The sequence below is a fragment of the Canis lupus genome, chromosome 36 (genome assembly GCF_011100685.1).
Source record: "Canis lupus familiaris isolate Mischka breed German Shepherd chromosome 36, alternate assembly UU_Cfam_GSD_1.0, whole genome shotgun sequence".
Classification (NCBI taxonomy): domain Eukaryota; kingdom Metazoa; phylum Chordata; class Mammalia; order Carnivora; family Canidae; genus Canis; species Canis lupus.
The window spans coordinates 16,492,788-16,511,027 of NC_049257.1; the positions used below are offsets into that span (position 1 = coordinate 16,492,788).

The 18,240-nt window shown below is 39.7% G+C and overlaps 1 protein-coding gene across 4 annotated transcripts in view; it reads right to left on the minus strand.

Annotated features, from left to right (window-relative positions):
* Positions 1-3,498: 3,498 nt before the first annotated feature.
* Positions 3,499-18,240, minus strand: part of SLC25A12 (solute carrier family 25 member 12) — a 207,090-nt gene continuing 192,348 nt past the window's right edge. For all 4 annotated transcript variants that reach the window (XM_038584841.1, XM_038584840.1, XM_038584842.1 and 1 more), the window contains 5 exons: positions 11,168-11,308; positions 9,190-9,328; positions 6,281-6,439; positions 6,079-6,169; positions 3,499-4,597 (listed from right to left, as the gene is read on the minus strand). In XM_038584841.1, the coding sequence (XP_038440769.1) occupies positions 4,396-4,597; positions 6,079-6,169; positions 6,281-6,439; positions 9,190-9,328; positions 11,168-11,308 (732 nt within the window). In that variant the 3' untranslated portion in view covers positions 3,499-4,395. The remainder of the gene's footprint in view (positions 4,598-6,078; positions 6,170-6,280; positions 6,440-9,189; positions 9,329-11,167; positions 11,309-18,240) is intronic.

Sequence of the window (18,240 nt, forward strand, 5' to 3'; positions counted from 1 at the left end):
TACACACAATATACAAGACCTCTTTGGTGATAATAAAATTTTATTATGACATTAAAAAGACTTAAAGAAGAGAATATATCATGTTCATGGACTAGAAGGCCCAGTATAATGATGTAAATTCTCCCCATATGGCCTATAGAGTCATTGCAACTCCAATTAAAATCTCATTGTGTTTGGTTTGCTTAGTCTTTAGGAGGAAATTCACAAGCTGTTTCTAAAACGGATATGAAAGAGCAAAGAACCAAGAAAAGCCACAAGCTCTTGAAGAATAACAAGGTGAAAGGACCTGGAGTACTATATATCAAAACTTCTTTTCAAGATAGAGTAATGAAGAGAGTGTATATTGGCACAGGGGAAGACCAATAAAACAAAATAAATAGTCCAGAAAGAGATGTCTGTACATATCAACACTCAATATATAGCTGGAGAAGGCACTTCAAAGCAGTAGGGAATAGAAGGTCTTTTCAATAAACAGTGCTGCAACAGACTAACCATATAAAGACACAAAAAAATTACCTCATACCACATGCTGAAATCATTTCCAAGTAGGATGAAACCTCAATGTGAGGCACAAAACTATAACGCATTTATGAAGGAAATATCAACCATATTCATGAGCTAGAGAGAGAATAATTTTTAAGTGAAATATAAAACATTTTAACCATAAGGTAGAAATATATGTGAACATATTAAAATGTTAATATATCAAAAACACTGTGAAAGGACAAGCCACAAATTGGGGAAAGATCTTGCAAATACAACTAAGAGAGTAGTATCCAAGATATATATAAGAATCCTCTGCAAATTACTGGGGAAAAAATGGACACAAAACTTTAACACATACTGCACTCACCAAAGATGACATCTAACTAGCCGGTAAACATGTTGGCGTTCTCATATGCTGTCAGCAGGAAAAGTAAGTAAGTCTTTTTGAAGAACAATGGGGCAGTATATATGAACATATGAAAGGTGTTCAGCCTCATTTGACATAAGGAAAATGCTAAGTAAGACCACAATGAGATAACACTATACACCCAACAGATTGGTAAAAATTAAGAAGCCAATATCCCCTTAGGGGAATATAAATCAGTACAAGAATCTCTGGGAAATAGTTTGGCGTGATCTGGCAAGAATCTAACGAACCTGTGCCTCTGTTGTTCTACTCGTAGGTATATATCCTTTTAAAAGTGCATACTCTAGAAGCCTGGGGGAGCATGCAACTAGATCTTGGGATTGTAAATTCGAGCCCCATGCTGGGTGTATAGATTAAATAAACCTAAAAAGAAAAAAAGTGCATACTCTAGAATACACAGACAATATATCCAGAGCAGCACTGTTTGTAATATCCTCAAATTAGAAACCACTCAGATGTCCAGAGTAAAATGGAAAAATTATATTCATATAATGGAATAAGCAAAGTATAGATATATACGATTATATGGATGAATCTTATAAACATGTTTAGCAAAAGAAAACAAGTTTCAAAAGTCTACAATATAATTTGATCATATAAATTTCAAAAACAGGAACTAAATATTGTATTTAGGAGTATATGTATACATGTATGAGTGTAAACTATAAAGAAATGAGAGTAGGGCTGGTGTTAAAGAGGAGACAAGGAAGGTGATGGAGACGATCATATGTGGGAATTTCTGAGGTGTAAAAGCTATTCTATTTTGTGACATGGGTAGTTACATGGGTGTTCACTTTAAGACTTTAAACTATGTGTGTATATACATACATACATGTACATCTCATGTACTTTCTGTATATTCCACAATAAGAAAATATACAAATAGCCAGTAAATATGAAAAGACATTCAACCTTTTAAGTAATTAAGAAAATGAGAATTAAAATAACAGTGATCACCTATCATGATTTACTTAAAATATAAGACTGCTAATACCCATTTCTGCAGTTATAAAGAAAAAGGCATTCTCATACGCTGTCAGTAGGAAAGTAAATTAGTAAAGCCTTTCTGAAGAACAATGTGGCAATATATACAAAAATGCAAAACCCATATCTTGTGAATTATCAGTTCCAATTTTAAATATCCCAATGAAATACTAGCGCGTGTACTCAAAATATATGTACAAAAAGATGTATACCAGTGTAAAAGATATATACTACAGTAGTGCTTGCAATAGTGAAAAAAAATCAATGTCAATAAGGAAGTATTTATGAAAAGTGTCAGAACCCACACAATGGAATCCTATGCAGCTATTAAAAACTAAGATAAATCTTTATGAATGGGCATGGAAACATCTCAAAGATATTAAGTGAACCTAAGTCACAGAACAATACACACATAGCATAACCCTGTTTTTAAGATATAAACACGTACATATATTTTTTATATAAAGATGTATGAAAAACAGACTACAATTTTAGACTCTAACCTGTTAGTGATTACCTCTCAGGCAGGGAGAAGCAGGGTGAAGAGGGCGCTTTCACATCTTACTCTATACAGTTGACCCTCGAACAGCTTGGGTTCAAATTGTGCGATCGGTTCACTTTTATGTGGGTTTTTTTCAATACGATACTGTAAATGTACTTTCATTATGATTTCTTAACACTTTCTTTTCTCTAGCTTACTTCATTATAAGAATAATACATACAACATATAACATACAAAATATGTGTTAAGTGACTGGTTATGCTATTGGTTTAAGGATTCTGGTCGGTAGTAAGGTATTAGTAGTTACGTTTTCAAGGAGTCAGTATATGCCAGTTTTCCACTGCACAGGGGGTTGGTGCCCCATGCTCCCAAGTTGTTCAAAGGTCAATTATATACACAGATATTCCATGAATATTTTATAAGAACATATCCATGGACTACTTGCATATTTTTTAACAGGTGGTAATAGGAAACAACTGTATTGCTATTTATTCCATTCCAATGAGAACTGAATACATTTGGAAATAACTTGCTTTCAAAGCTAAGTCTTTTGTTCCTTGGGGGCCTGAGAGCCTACGGTTGTGTTACAGGGCTGTCAGCCATCAAGTGATAAGTGCTGTGTAGGATTCTAAGTGACTGGGTCTATCTCCAAGTTTGCCCCTGGAAAATATTTGCATACATTCTCATATCCTGGCTCACTGGCAAAAGCAATAATGTTTTTCCCAAAGCACTTTGCTAAAGTAAATTCTGATGTACACATCAAATCACAACCATAGCAAAGTGTAGATGTGGCTGTCAAGATGCATGTTTAGACCTAAATTAGTAATCATACCCTTGGTGAGTGACTTTTGGAATAAGTAGTTTGGATTTGGATTCATAAGGAAGAACCAAGACTCCAAAAAAAAAAAAAAAAAAAAAAATCACAAGATACATCTTCTCTTTTCCTTCTTCCCTCCCCTCACTCCCATAGCCCTTTCCAAATCAAATAATTTCCTACAGAAGTGGGAAAGAGTGGGAAAGTGAGTTATTTGGGAACTGGTAGTGAATCAAAATATAAGCACTATCAGTGTATTTATGAAGGAAAATCCAACTACATCCATACATTTTGGTGTGCATTTTATTTTGAGGGGGATCATATCCACATGAAGAAAAATTGCCAAAGTATCCTTTAATCTTGAAAGCTAGGCCCCTGCCTTGCTGTGTCAGAGGAAAGCAAACTAAGTCAGTAATGCGGGAGACATCCCTGTTTCCATATGCACACTGACAGGAGGGGAGCTGTCTAGGAAATGCATTTTGATTGATGAACAGAGGAGAATCTACACACGTGTTAAATACAAATAGAAACACATCAGCACACACAAGTCATTAGCCTGGTCCTCTGCATCTGCTAGCATGCATCTTTTCCAAAGACTCTCTTCATCAGTGGTGTAAGCACTTGGTCTCATTATGCCTCCTATCAGCAAATACCTTTTTATTCTAGAATGGAAAACGAACTGGAAATTAAATACATCCAATATTGATGCTTTATTTCCATAAGCCACCAATAAGAGAATGAATTTAATTTTAATACATTTATTTTTGTGTGACTCTTAATAAAACACTTTCAAAACATTCTGTACATTTCAAGCCACTTAGAACCGCATTACATTCTATAAACGTGATTTGTTGGGATGAGGTGCCAAGATGTCTCTGTACAAAGATGTACAATATGTACAGTCACTATAAGTGCAAGCTGTGCAAAGCAGTCTAGAACACTAATTCATGCCAGAGCTTAGAAAACATCTCAACACTTAACACTAAAGCTTGAAACTGCATTGTTGCTTTTTCCTGGGCAAATGATTATTTTATAAACAAATATATGTATATGTCATATAGAAAGAATAGTTTGCCTCCTCAGCTCAGCCAGCACCATGCAGCTGACTGGGTACATTACAGGGCTGCTCTTCTAGGCTTCTTTCTCCAGGGCACCATTTTGCCACCCTCAATGGTTGTCTCATCACTGAGCTGCCGCCGCCACTGCCTTTGACTGAACTACAGCAACACTAGGAGATTTAAATTTGGGGAGATAAAGGCCAAACTTGTTTTCAATGCCAGCGAAAGTGGCTGTGGCAAGTCTGTATCCACCGATGTGATCAGGATTGGCAGGAGGAAGGTCTGCGATGCGTGACTTAGGTGTTGGTTCTGAGCCAGACGGTTTGCTGTTGATAGGAAAAAGCCAATGGTTAGAGGCTCCAGACTGATGCGGGTGGCACGTGAGGAGGCAAGAACATTTTCAGTCTCCCCCCATGTGCCACAGAGAGGAGTGTTTGTCTGGCTACTTCCTTGTCATCTATGCTACATTTGTCATGACTTATAGCTGCTTTGAAAGCAACACTTTCACATTTTTTTTTTATTTGGAAGAGAAATGGCCTCAATTTATAAATAGAGCCACAGAAAAAAGATCAGAAGAAAATACACTTCAACATTAACACTCTCTGGGATCCCTGGGTGGCGCAGCGGTTTGGCGCCTGCCTTTGGCCCAGGGCGCGATCCTGGAGACCCGGGATCGAATCCCACATTGGGCTCCCGGTGCATGGAGCCTGCTTCTTCCTCTGCCTGTGTCTCTGCCTCTCTCTCTCTCTCTCTGTGACTATCATAAATAAGTAAAAATTAAAAAAAAAAAAAACATTAACACTCTCTGAGAAGTAGGATTGTGAGTGATCTTCTCTTTTATACTTCCACATTTTCCAAATTTTCTGCACTAAGCATAAATTAGTCATAAAAAGTTTGCATCTTTCTTTTATTTTGATATAGTTTAAAAGGCTAACTTTTTAAAAGCAGACTCATGAAGGTAATCATTAAATTTAAAGAGACATAGATACGATTCTTACTCTTACAGAATGTGAAAACACAAAAGACCCTGGAATTGTAAGATTGCTGTTCTTACTTCCTACTTTGGAAAAATCCCTCTACTTCGTGGCTCAACAGCTAATTCCCTATTTGGCCTCTGAGCAAGGAAGAGGGTAAAAGGTTGATGAGGTAAAGACCCAGATATCAGATTTGATCATCTGCTGAAAAGCTAATTATTGCCTGCTTGCCCACCCAGCAGATTCAACAAGTAATTCCCTTTCTTCCCAGGACTGGCTCAATTTCTGATCTAGATCTCACCAGTGATTATGTCTATAGGCATATCCTCTCTCTGAACCTGTTTTTTCCTGGTTTTTAGCTCTAATAACATCTATATCTATCTAATAATCATGGTGAATAATGAAGTCTCAGAGGTGTGAAAGAGCTTGACTGAGTCTTGGAAAGAAAGTTCATAAAAGCCTTACTAATACAAATTTACATTACATCTGGTGTAAAGGCCATGTGATAAAATTCAAATAATACGGACTTAAATCCATGAAGCTCTGTATTTACTTACACTATAAAAGACAATTTATTCACATAACATTTTAATTTGCGACTTGCCTTCACTTTCCCCAAGTCGCTGCTTAACACTGCATGATGTCACCCTACCGAGATCTTATTCCCCTAATACTGAAGCTTCTCAAGCCCACTGTTTGTTTTAAATGCATTGGTCCTGTAGAATTCTCTGTCCTACCAGTTCTAAGAGTCCCAACAATGCCTCTGTCTGCCGAACAAAAACCTATTTTGGTTTTGGTGCTTTCTTTCACAAGGAGTTAACAGCTGCACTTACAGGCCTCCAAAATCAATGTAAAACCACCGCTGGAGAAGTTCATAGGTGACCAGAGTAACACCAAACTGGGGAGAAGATCGAAACACTCGAGCTGAAAAAGAGACGGGAGAGGGGATACTTAATATGACTGTGGCAAAGGCAATAAGTAATGGAAGCAGGTCCCTAACACTGGCCAGCCATTCTCTAAGGCCCTAGCCCCTACCTGCAGTCCCCTTCCAAAATGCTGAGGGCCCCTCTTCCCGGAGTATCTTCCTGAAACAGTCAATGACACCACTGTATGTCGTCTGGCCTGCACGGGCGGCCACTTGCAGTCTCGTCTTGATGACATCGGCGGGGGTCACCAGAGAAGCAGCAGGCACACCTTTCAGGAGAAAGGCACATTTAAGTCATCCAACGTACCTCATAAAGAACAGAAATACTGCTAACATCTAACAATATGATTAGCAACTCTAACTGCTCTAACTCAAAGTTTCTTAAATAGATGCCCAGGCACTCTTGGCAAAAAGGACACACAAACCTATTAGTTGCTTCAGTGTGGAACAAAATTCTTTTTTCTTTCTGAATTAGGAAAATCACGCTACATTGCATAATACCAAAGAACTATGACAGGAAAAACTGCAGCAATATTACTAGGACAATTCCCAAGTATTCCCTTTTAGGATTCAATTATATCACCTCCTTTTTTTTTTTTTTTTTTGGTAAATAAGATAGAAGTATTTTTGTATATAATAAGAAATGAGGACACTGTCAGTTTAATGAGATGCTAGTGCTTCTTGCTTATTCTTGTCACCTTACGGTGCAAGGTGAATGTCAATACTCACATCCATTCGCGTGTTTAAGGGGCCAACTCAAAAAAAAAAAAAACAAAACAAAACAAAAAGGGGCCAACTCAAGAGTTGACTGGGACTCTTTTCAGACATGCTTACATGACAGAAGTCATTACCACTGGAGCAACAGCAGAACTGACCATCCAAGGCCTTATCATCTATCCCCTGTGCCTAAACTCCTGGTCATGCCGATATTAATCTGCAGCGGGATACCCAAGATGGATTTCACAACCACATCTCTCACTTATAGAACAAAGCAAGGAACAAAGGAGCAAGATAACCTTCCTCAGAGGGTTGATATTCAATTTGGCCTGAATATCACCAAATCATGCCTAAGCGGATGGAGCCGGCGGGCTTGTGGGAGCCTGTTACAGGAGGATGCAGATAACCTCCCCTCCACGTGGCGCTGCACTGTATTCAGATGAAACCAGGTAATTTGCCTGTCGTTGGAATGTTCTGAATTCTAAGCGTTCTGAGGGCCTGCCAGTAAGGCTTTATCGGTAAGAATTAGAAAAAATAATCTCTCATTCTGAAAACTAACATCAAATATCTGGGGAAGAAGTTGGTGCTGACAGTTCCATGGAAATGTTAACTTGGTTCCATCAGCCACTGGCAAAATGCCTGTCCACGATTAGACTGTTCTTTGGCTGGATTTTTGCTGCTGACTAGAAAGCACAGGCAAAAGCTTGGAGGGAGAATGTGTTGGCCCCATTTAAAACTGGGAGACTGGGCAGCCCGAGTGGCTCAGTGGTTTAGCGCTGCCTTCGGCCCAGGGTCTGATCCTGGAGACCCGGGATCGAGTCCCATGTCGGGGTCCCGGCATGGAGCCTGCTTCTCCCTCTACTTGTGTCTCTGCCTCTCTGTCTGTGTCTCTCATGAATAAATAAATAAAATCTTTAAAAATCAATCAAGCAATCTGGGAGACTTTGGCGACCAAAAAGGGGCTGGATGAGCACGTAGTGCCAACATGGAGCAGGCCTGCTTTTCTGGCTTTCAACTGACTAAAGTAACAAATGCCAGAGGACAAAGGATTTGGTGGACCCCAAATAAGGGCTTGGAGCTCCCTGGGAGAGTTTCTTAACCATCACGAGTCATTCCCTGTCTTCACGGATGAGAACAAGAACATGGTCCTTCCCAACACACCGCCGAACCCCACCACACTCACTGCACTTCCGGAAGTGCTCAGCAGGCTGTCCCGCTGTCCCGCCAGGGCACTGGAGGAGAATGAACCCAGTGAGAGCTACACGATACCATGAGCCCAGGCTGGCAGACCTATACTGAGCATCTGGATACTGCGTCTGAGTTTGTGTTCACCCTTCACGTTTCTATCCCTGACCTGTGGTAATGGGTGGCAGACACACAGCCTTTACCTTCCTCTGTCATTTCTGAGTGCTGGTGCGGCCAAGGACATCTGGCCCTCCCCTTCTATCTCAAGCTAGCTCCTTCAAGAAGAAGGCTAGACCTGTGAGATCAGAAGGAAACATCTTACTACCTTCCTGCATATGTTAGGCTCCTCTTTCAAATGTTATCTCTTTTGTGTCTAATTTGGGAACTGAGACCAGATGAAGATTGTCATTTGTTCCACTGACATCTAATCTCCTTTTATTACTACGCTGGCCATGAAGGGAAAGCAAGAATGAAGAAAATGAGACTCTTGCCCTCAAAAGCTCCCAGGCTAGTACAGAAAATAAAACTTCCACAAAGAACTATTACTAAAGGAAGTGTTAAGGGACAGAGAAGAGATGCCAATTGAGTATAGGGTAGTTTGCTGGGAAGTATTGCTTACTTGTATCTAATGAGAACGATGGTAGAAGGAACATCGATAGTATCATGAAGAAAGCTCAATTTGGAGCCAAATCATGTAGACTCCATCAGGCAGAAATAGCAAGTGAGGCATGCTAGACCTGGGCATCCCATGAGGTACAATGAAGCAACTGATTTGATGAAGAACTCTTCCACCTCAATGCTTAGCTTGGCTGCACCCAAGGTTTCAGGAGCACGAGAGGCTAAGAAGCACGTTAATGATGAAAGCCCAATTTAGATGGGCAGATCTAATTTGGCTCTGAGTTGCTAAGCTGCATTACGCTGTTTATCCACATTATGCAAATGTAATTAACTCTCATCAGAATTACAGCACATCCCACAAAGGAGAAAAAGCAATCATATTTAAACTAAGTCAGATACAAACAATAACCCTTCCAGAAATAAAGGCAGACAGTGCACAGAGATTCTGTACTTCTTAAAGAATTGCAGGGGGAGGGTGTTAAAAAAAATTTGTAGTTACCTGCCATGGCTCCAGCTGCAAGGAGATTTATACCTCCCACGTGTCCATTTTCATCAGCCAGAAGTAGTTTGCAATGAGCATAAACAGGAAAATAGATTGCAGAGAAGGGAATGTCTCGGAGGAAACAGGCTTTGGCACCCTGTCACAAGTGAGGAAATAGTGCAAAACGGTTGTGTAAACAGGGCCATGAATGCCCACAAGGGATCCAGGGTGACACGCCCTAGGTGCTCCCTCAAACAGCATGGGGACTGATGTGGAATGGAAATGGGGGAGAAATGAGAGGGGCACAGGAACTATATATGGCTCAAAGTTTGAGAAAAGCTGGTAGACCCTGGGGACCCAGAGTTAGTTAACTGGGTAGTGATGTTATCATGACAACTAAGAATTTCCTGGCATTTCCAATGTAGATTCAGATTTTAAGGTTAATAAAAATTCAGTTCTCAAACCTCCAGGCTGTTTGTTCTGTGTGGCTTTGGTGGATGCGAGGGGGAGGGGCATGAGTGGGAACAGACTTGGAAACCCAATGTTAATAGCTAGATTCCAAAGCAACCAGCAAAGGCAGCCCCCAAAACTAACAATCAATCTATCCAATCTATACAGCACAGAGCCCATGAAGTACCAGTTAAGCTATAGGCAGTGGCAATGGAAAAGAAAGGTGACTATTCTAGGGAAGGGGAAAAAGAAACCACCAATCTTCCCTCCTCAGTCCCCATGTCCTAAACAGCAGAGATTGGGGGAACTGGGTCGAATTATTTTAGCAAAGTTTCCACGGGAATAGAAAGCTACCCAGTGATGGCTTATCTCGGGGACTGAGGAAAAATAAACACTTTCCTCAGCTTGGTCACAGCCCGGGCTATTCTACAGGCCAGAGCTTGACCTAGCCACCTGAATAATCCATCTTTGGCACTTGTTTCTCCAATGGTTGTTTTCAAAAGACAAACTCAAACATTAAAAAAAAAAAAAAAATCCAAGGACTCTCTGAAGGATGATACAGGCAGAAACAGTATTAAAAAATTTAGCTCTCAAAAGGAATTTCAAAAAGGATGGAAATTGGGGGTGAAGGGGAAGGAATGTGTACAGAACTCTCTCAAGGTAGGCATCATTGGTTTACTGGTCTCCTAAGAGCCCTGTACCTGTATGATTCTAATCTAGAGAATTTCTAATTTCCAATTTGTAGCTATAGAAGCCAATTTACGCATTCCTACAGTGATAGATCTATAAATAAATCAGATGCTGTAGAAACAGTTCTCTAATAGCAGCCAAATTTACGTATTCCCACCTTATACCAGGCAAAAGAATGGAAAGAAATACTCTTCCTTGTTTAAGAAAAATAATAGCTTCTGCTCCATTACATCTGATCTGTAATGATGGGAGTAAGTATACCTGCAGGGAAGGAATCTGTTGACTGGCATTTTGCTAAAGTACAGTACACTCTGTTTTTTGTTGTTTTTTTTTTTTAATGGAATTCATTATTGACAAATCCCACCACTTAACTTCTTAAAGACCTGAATTCTACCAAACTATACTACTGTTTCACTGTGGTCAAATTATTAAGACAAACAGAAGCTCCTACTGGGAAGATAACAATAGAGATAACTCAAACTCAAAATAAACATAAGACTGTTTTGAAGTCCTAAAACAGACCAAAGAGAACACCAAAGAAAGTTTCCCCAAACCTGCCATCAAATAAAAGGCTGGGAGCCCAAAGACATCGGGTCTGCAGTGTCAGCCCCCTGCTGGCAGCTTCGTAAAGCTGAAGATGACAACAGGAGGGTGTGTTTGTATATCCCACTGCCTCTAATAAAAGTGTCCTGATTTTTTCTTTTTGTCTGATTTTGTACTCAAGGGACTACCCTGCTGGACAAAATTGCTTTTCCACTTTGAGGGGAGGGGAGAAGCCTGGTTTCCACATTCTTTCACGATTCTATTGAGTACATTACAAGCTCTCTACTGAGATAACCCAAGGGAATCTACCCACCTTATACAGACCAAAAAGTCCCAGGTCCCGGAGTACATTCAGGGCGCTGACCCTGGGTCCTGTGGTGATCTCGCCAGCTACCTGCAGGCGAATCTTTACTATCTCCAGCGGATTAGTAAAGATGACTTGAGAGCCACCAGCCTGCAGGCAAGAGAGGAGAAAGAGAAAAGCAGATTTCCGAATCAGAGACCAACTGGCAGTGTTACCAAGAAAAATCCAGAAAAAGCCTCTACATGGCACCACTCTACTCCACCCTCTTCACAAGGGAACAGAGTCCCATACTTTGGCCGGTACTAGAGGAGCTCACAGGGATGATCCCAAACTCAGTTTCGAACCAATCTATGCCTGGGTTTGTTTTGATTTGAAATGTTGTCAAGAGTAGTTCTCAAACCAGTCTTCCCGGGGTCAACCCAACCATATCCAAGATGGCAAAACTAATAAACTCATTTGGAAAATAAAAGTGAAGCCAGATGAGGCAATGGGGAGCTCCCCAATGAAAGGGAAAGAGACAGTAGAAGACTGGTTGTAAGCTGGAGGTAAAAATTGGATCTATAATGGTCACTTTCCTTCTCTTAGCAAGCATTCACTTTAGCTCAGCCACCTGCTTCTGCTTCCTTGGATTGTACAGCAATTAACACAACTTTGGCCCACAGAGGTGTCTTAAGTCAGAGGGGAAAAGTCTCCCCTAGTTCAAATTCTAAAACATACTATACCGAGCAAAACTCTTGAGACAGATACACAGCTAAAAGGAGAGAATTTAGAAAGACACTTTCAGTATCAAGACAAAACCAGAAAAACTCTGCTGGGAAATGGAACATCTAGTTACCATGAGTACAAAACTGGCAAATCAAAGCTACACTCCACAATGGTGGTGAGTGACAGGGATTTGAATTTGGATAATGAGGGTGTATTTGCATCTGAAACCTGTTAACTAGTAGAGGGGGGGATAAAAAGAATGTTTAACAAAACTGCTACCAATTTTTTTTTTAGTTTTTATAAGAAAAAAATGTGTTTGTATTGGTATACGTATATACAGATATATATAAATTTTTTAAAACATATGTATATCTCCATAAAGTGAAAAAAACTCATTTGTACATCTTCATCTGAACTATAGCTGTTTATATTACACAATCATCACCACAGTCATATAATCATATTATACTACAGAATCATAACTTCACTGCAATAGCATGTCACACGTGGAACAGGAACCAGGAAAGGCCTCACTGGGGCACCATAATTCAGAGGTACAGAGGTTCTACAAACAATACCCTTAAAACTCACGAGCAGCCTTCATGGACCCTTCAGCACTCTACCTTCACCCGCATTCCTGTTCATGCGGGTGAAGGTAGAGTGCTGAAGGGTCCATCAAGGCTGCCCAGTCCTACTGCCAGGGGTAGCAAGTCTCAGCCCATTCCTCTAACTGTCCGGGGGCTATAAACCCCTCAACTATGCCTGCTCCAATCCTGACCCCTTACTCCTATCGACCACGACGTCCACAACCACCAACACCGACACAAGATTCCTTTCAGCTTTGTGGAAGCTTACTGTCCTGGATTCCCCAGGGCCCTAATCCTCTTTTTGTCCACCAAGCAAGGGGGTGCAGCAATTTGCTGTCTCTCTCTGGGTTTCCTGCAACTCCCCACTCAACAATCCATACATACCACTGGCACACAAGTTCCTGAATGACAACTGACCCAATTTTACATGTTGATCTGCCCGTGTTTCGTTCTCTTAATCTACTGCACTGCAGGGAGAAGGAAGCATTTCAATGTTTCAATCTAAGCAAACAATACTTTCAAAAGGATTGCTGGGTGAAAAATTATGTTAAAATGATAATCCAAGTAATTGCTCCCATAGCTAGTATTAAAAACCAAACCAATTGAAAAAGTTTACTACTTCCCTGAAATCTTTGTTTAAATAATGGTTAAAAGACTATCTTTGGGAAAATAATACACCTTATGTTCTAAACTAAAGCAGATTAAAAAAAAGAAGAATAGAAACACAAATTTTGATTATAATCCCCAAACTTTGCCACCACCAAATGGTGTCAAACCTTGGGTGCCATTCATTAAATATGGACATCATGTTTAAATAAATACAAAATCCTTTCATGTTTTTAATCATTAGTAAAGTATAACATCCCACAGAGCAGGAGTACTGCAACCAGCAGTCCCCTGCCCTGTGGGTCCTCTGCCCCTCCTCATCAGACCCTTTTGGAAATAATTGCTAGTTTATGGAGATTTGTACTCCTTTAACAACTCTTCACATTTCTTTTTGAGTGTACATGTAACATCTAACACATCAACTGTTGTATGCTTGGAAGATCTGTTACCCAGAATGCATACTAAGTCCTGACAATGCACTGGACAGAAGGACAAAGCTAAACTGACTTGCATTTACATACAGATCTGACATGTGAGCATGTAAACAAGAAAGCAATGACACTCTAGTAAGGCACACATCTATGAGTGTGTTTCATTTTCACACTTAGCTACTCTACTATATTTGAAGAAGGAAAACGTCTAGCAACTGCATAGTCTGTATATGCCTTAAAAATTTATATTTCAAAACACTTTATGATAGGCCTAGGAATATGGAGGCCAGTACTACCCAGAAACATTGAATAATTTTAGAAAAAATAAAGACTGTTATTTAAGTTGGCTAAAACTTCAGGATATTTCATAACACTTAAAAGGAAATATTCATGGCAAATATGCACTGTCCTTTTCTAAACTCTGAGACTGACCACTATCTCATACATGTTAAACTAGAGACAGTGGGATTGGGGAATAAAACTGGCAATTAATCCAATCGCTTTAGTAAGAAACCTAGTGACAGAACAAAGATTATGTTTTATCACATTCTTAACTGTTTCCTTTCTGAAAAACAAATACAGGAAAATATCATTTCTATTTTATTTTATTTTATATATTTTTTAAATTTTTATTTATTTATGATAGTCACAGAGAGAGAGAGAGGCAGAGACATAGGCAGAGGGAGAAGCAGGCTCCATGCACCGGGAGCCCGACGTGGGATTCGATCCCGGGTCTCCAGGATCGCGCCCTGGGCCAAAGGCAGGGGCCAAACCACTGCGCCACCCAGGGATCCCTCATTTCTATTTTAAGCTTCTACTGATTATAGTGATATTATTACATTAAAAACAGCTTTTCAGGGATGCCTAGGTGGCTCAGTGGTTGAGCGCCTCCCTTCAGCCCAGGGCATGATCCTGGAGTCCCAGGATGGAGTCCCACATCGGGCTCCCTGCATGGAGCCTGCTTCTCCCTCTGCCTGTGTCTCTGCCTCTCTCTGTGTGTCTCTCATAAATAAATAAATAAAATCTTAAAAAAAAACCAAACAGCTTTTCACAGAGAAAAGTCACAGTAAAGATAATCACAGAATATATAGAATTTCAGAAGTATTAAATTGTGAAATAAAAATATGGTAATTTTTCAGTGGAAAAAAAAAAGTATCTGTATTTTTCCAAATAAGCTAATATGTTTGCTATTCTACGAATATGCAAATATACTTGTTACTTTAAAGAGTAACAAAATTAGATTTAGAAAATGTAAATGCCCAATAAGGAAATAGTTAAGGAGAAACAATTATAAGCTCTTAAGCAATAAGATCAGGTAATAAAATTTTAAACCAAACATAAAATATAAGGTACTCACTGATCACCAATATGTCAATATTAACCTAAGTTTATTAAAATTAGAATGACTTTAGTTAGAGATGAAAACATAGGTTGCCTCCTGGAAAGAGGAATGAGTACTTGAATTTTTAAAGCATACCCTATTGTTCCTTTTAAATTCTGAATCATGAAATGCATTAACTACTCAAAAACAAAAAAACTGGGGCACCTGGTTGGCTCAGTGGTTGAGCATCTACCTTTGGCTCAGGTCATGACCCCGGGTTCCTGGGATCGAGTCCCGCATTGGGCTACCCCACAGGGAGCCTGCTTCTCCCACTGTCTATGCCTCTACCTCTCTCTGTGTCTCTCATGAATAAATAAATAAAATCTTTAAAAACAAACAAAACAAGACAAAACAAAACAAGAAACAGACCTGGTCTTAGAAACAATGGTTTCTTTTATAGACTACATCCTCTCTCACATTCTACCCCATGATAAATTTGGTAATTTATATACATTAAATGCATTTTAAAAACTAGTCAGCCCAAAAAAAAAATAAAAAAATAAAAAAAATAAATAAATAAAAATAAATAAATAAATAAAAACTAGTCAGCCCTAGTTATCTATGGATCCAAGACTTTAAACAGGCTTATCTATGTAAATATGAACACCAAAAAAAGTCTAACCAAATATAGCTATGATCTGGAATAATAGACACAAAGACATATAAAATTTCAAATTAAACCACGATGATACACAGCTCTAAACTCAAATGGATTTGGTCTAATCTGACATCTTGACACTCACATTAGATAACACCACTGCATACAACACATTTGGTAAATTTTTTTTACCAAATCACCAAAATTAGCTCCTAAACTTCTAATTGTGAAATTTCCCTCTTCAATGTATTTATTCTTATAAAGAAAGGGAAGCATTAATATTGAAACTTTTGGAGGTTTTCATTTTTCAGTGCTAAGTTGTTTCTTTGTTCTAGAAATGAATTACAAATGACACAATAAAAGAGAACAGATCTCATTTTGAATGAAGGTTATCTATCTATCTATCTATATAACAGAAATGGAAAGAATATAAACACTTCTAGTTAATCTTGCGTCACATTATTTTTTTAATGAGAAAATAAACCACCTAAAGTGGACAGCAAAAATTAGGAGAGAAAGGATGTAATATTGAGATGTCACCAGGCCTCTGATGTGCCTGAGGCCAACGGGTTGCACCAGGATTAGACCTATTCAACCTCCTGCCCTCAAAATCCTACCCCAGGGGCAGAGTCCACAAAAAGGCAGGGGACCTGGCTCTGCTTGTACTCAGTCTCCTGTTTACTTTCTTCTTTGATCTGTTTTCTCCTGTAGTTTGGAACTGTTTCCCTCCAACCACAATCGGAACAATTCATTATAAAGTCTTCCCTTACAGATTGATGAAAATCTAACTTCAGTTTGAGGCCACACCAGGAACAGAAGTGCAAAATACATGCATTTAAAATAACCAAGCTAATAAAAGTCACAGAATTAGCTGTCACCAGGACTGACTCAAGAGGAATAGGAACAGATAGTGACTGTCTCACACGCCATCAACCACACATTTTTAGATATTTTATAAAGCAATGGGAAATGCTATGGTTCCTTTCTAAAACAGCATTTCCTACTGCTTTATAAAAGAAACGGTTCCTTTCTAAAATAGCCTATGACCATGATAACTTAAAAGGAATAAATTGCAATTTGCTCATTGCTGGCTCACTGATAGAAGCCAGGGTGGTAGGATATAAATAGATAAAAACTACACATACCCCTAACGAGGGTAAAGGTGGTTCAAAACCTCTGTGTACCTATCATGAGCCACTCTGACATAAATATATGGACTCTGAACTTGTACACATATGTACGTGTGTTCATGTAAGCATGCAAGCATCAAGTTGGGAGCTTGCTGATTCCTGGGATGGCAATTAGAAATACTATTTCCAACAACTCTTAAGAGATGTGCAACTCAGTTTGCTGAGGAAGACACAGCATACGGGCTGGTTAGCTACCAGTCTTGGCCCTAGGGTTTGTAAATATTCCAACTAACAAGTGGACCTCTCATTGCACCAATGGGTGTGTACACCCATGGGCTGAAGGGAGGTAGCATGGAAGAGTAAAAAGATTCTAGGCTTGTTGATTTATACTGTCATTAACTTTGTAATCCTGGATAGATCATAACCTTCCCTCCCATTCCTTGGTTTCCTAGTATGACAACAGGGATCCTAATGATCGCCCCCCCTAGACCTTACACAGCTCTTGTGCACTAATGAGAGAGCACTGTGCATACTGAAAGTAAGATATCAGGAGAAGGGATGGATTCTTCAGGAAGTATGTTCACACAGGGCTAAGAACATCTGCAACGTAAGATTACACTAGCCTTTTGCTGAGCAATAAATACGTTCTGAGAGGGCTGCCTGGGTTGAGTGTCTGCCTTTGGCTCAGGGCGTGATCTCTAGGTTCTGGGATCGAGTCCCACACCAGGCTTCCTGTGAGGAGCTCCCTTCTCCCTCTGCCTATGTCTTGCCTCTCTCTGTCTCTCATGAATAAATAATTTTTAAAAAATATGTTCTGAGTTAAAACACTTCTCTCATTCAAAAGTATGCACTATCTGAAAGAGATGATGTGATCAGGCAGGTATGTGCTCTGGTTAGAGTTTAAACATAAAAATAGGTACTTACAAATGCGACATCTTAAAAATGCATATAGGTCAGTCTATCAGTCTACTTAAACTAATAGACTTTCTGCTTTTTGACTTAGACAGACATAAATTTTTTTCACATTTAAGTTCATAGATATGTCTATGAAACACTACATAATCTTTTCTTTGAAAAAACAACCACAGAGGGGGCAGGTCAACATGGTGGTATAGGAAAACCCAGAACACACCAAATCTACAGCTACCTATAGAACAATTCTCTCTGAAAAAGACATGAAACTAGCTCAACATCTCCTACACAACGACTGATAAAAAGACCACACTGAGACATGTCAAACAGACAGAGAGGCTCACATCCAGGAGATTCAAAGGGCTGAAGTAAACTGTGACTCCTCTTTAGAAGGGCTCATGCATACACACTCACTCACCCTATGACTCAGCACAAAAGCAGCAGGTTAGAGGGCACCTAGACCACATATAAAGGAGATTCATTGGTGAGGCATAAGGCGTCTGCTGGAAGAAAAGTGCTCTGCTGGAACCCTCTCTGGGGACAAGGGTGCTGACAGGTGCAATTCTGCACTCCTCTTGCCTTGCTCGTGGGGCACTAGTGGGCATCATTTTTACATTCTTCTTGCTAGCACCACGAGCCCCAAACCTGTACTCTCCTGCAGCCTTGCTCTGCTAATCCCAGTGGGCAGGCTTACCCCAGCCCTGCCTTCTCCTGTGACTCTGGCCCTGCTAA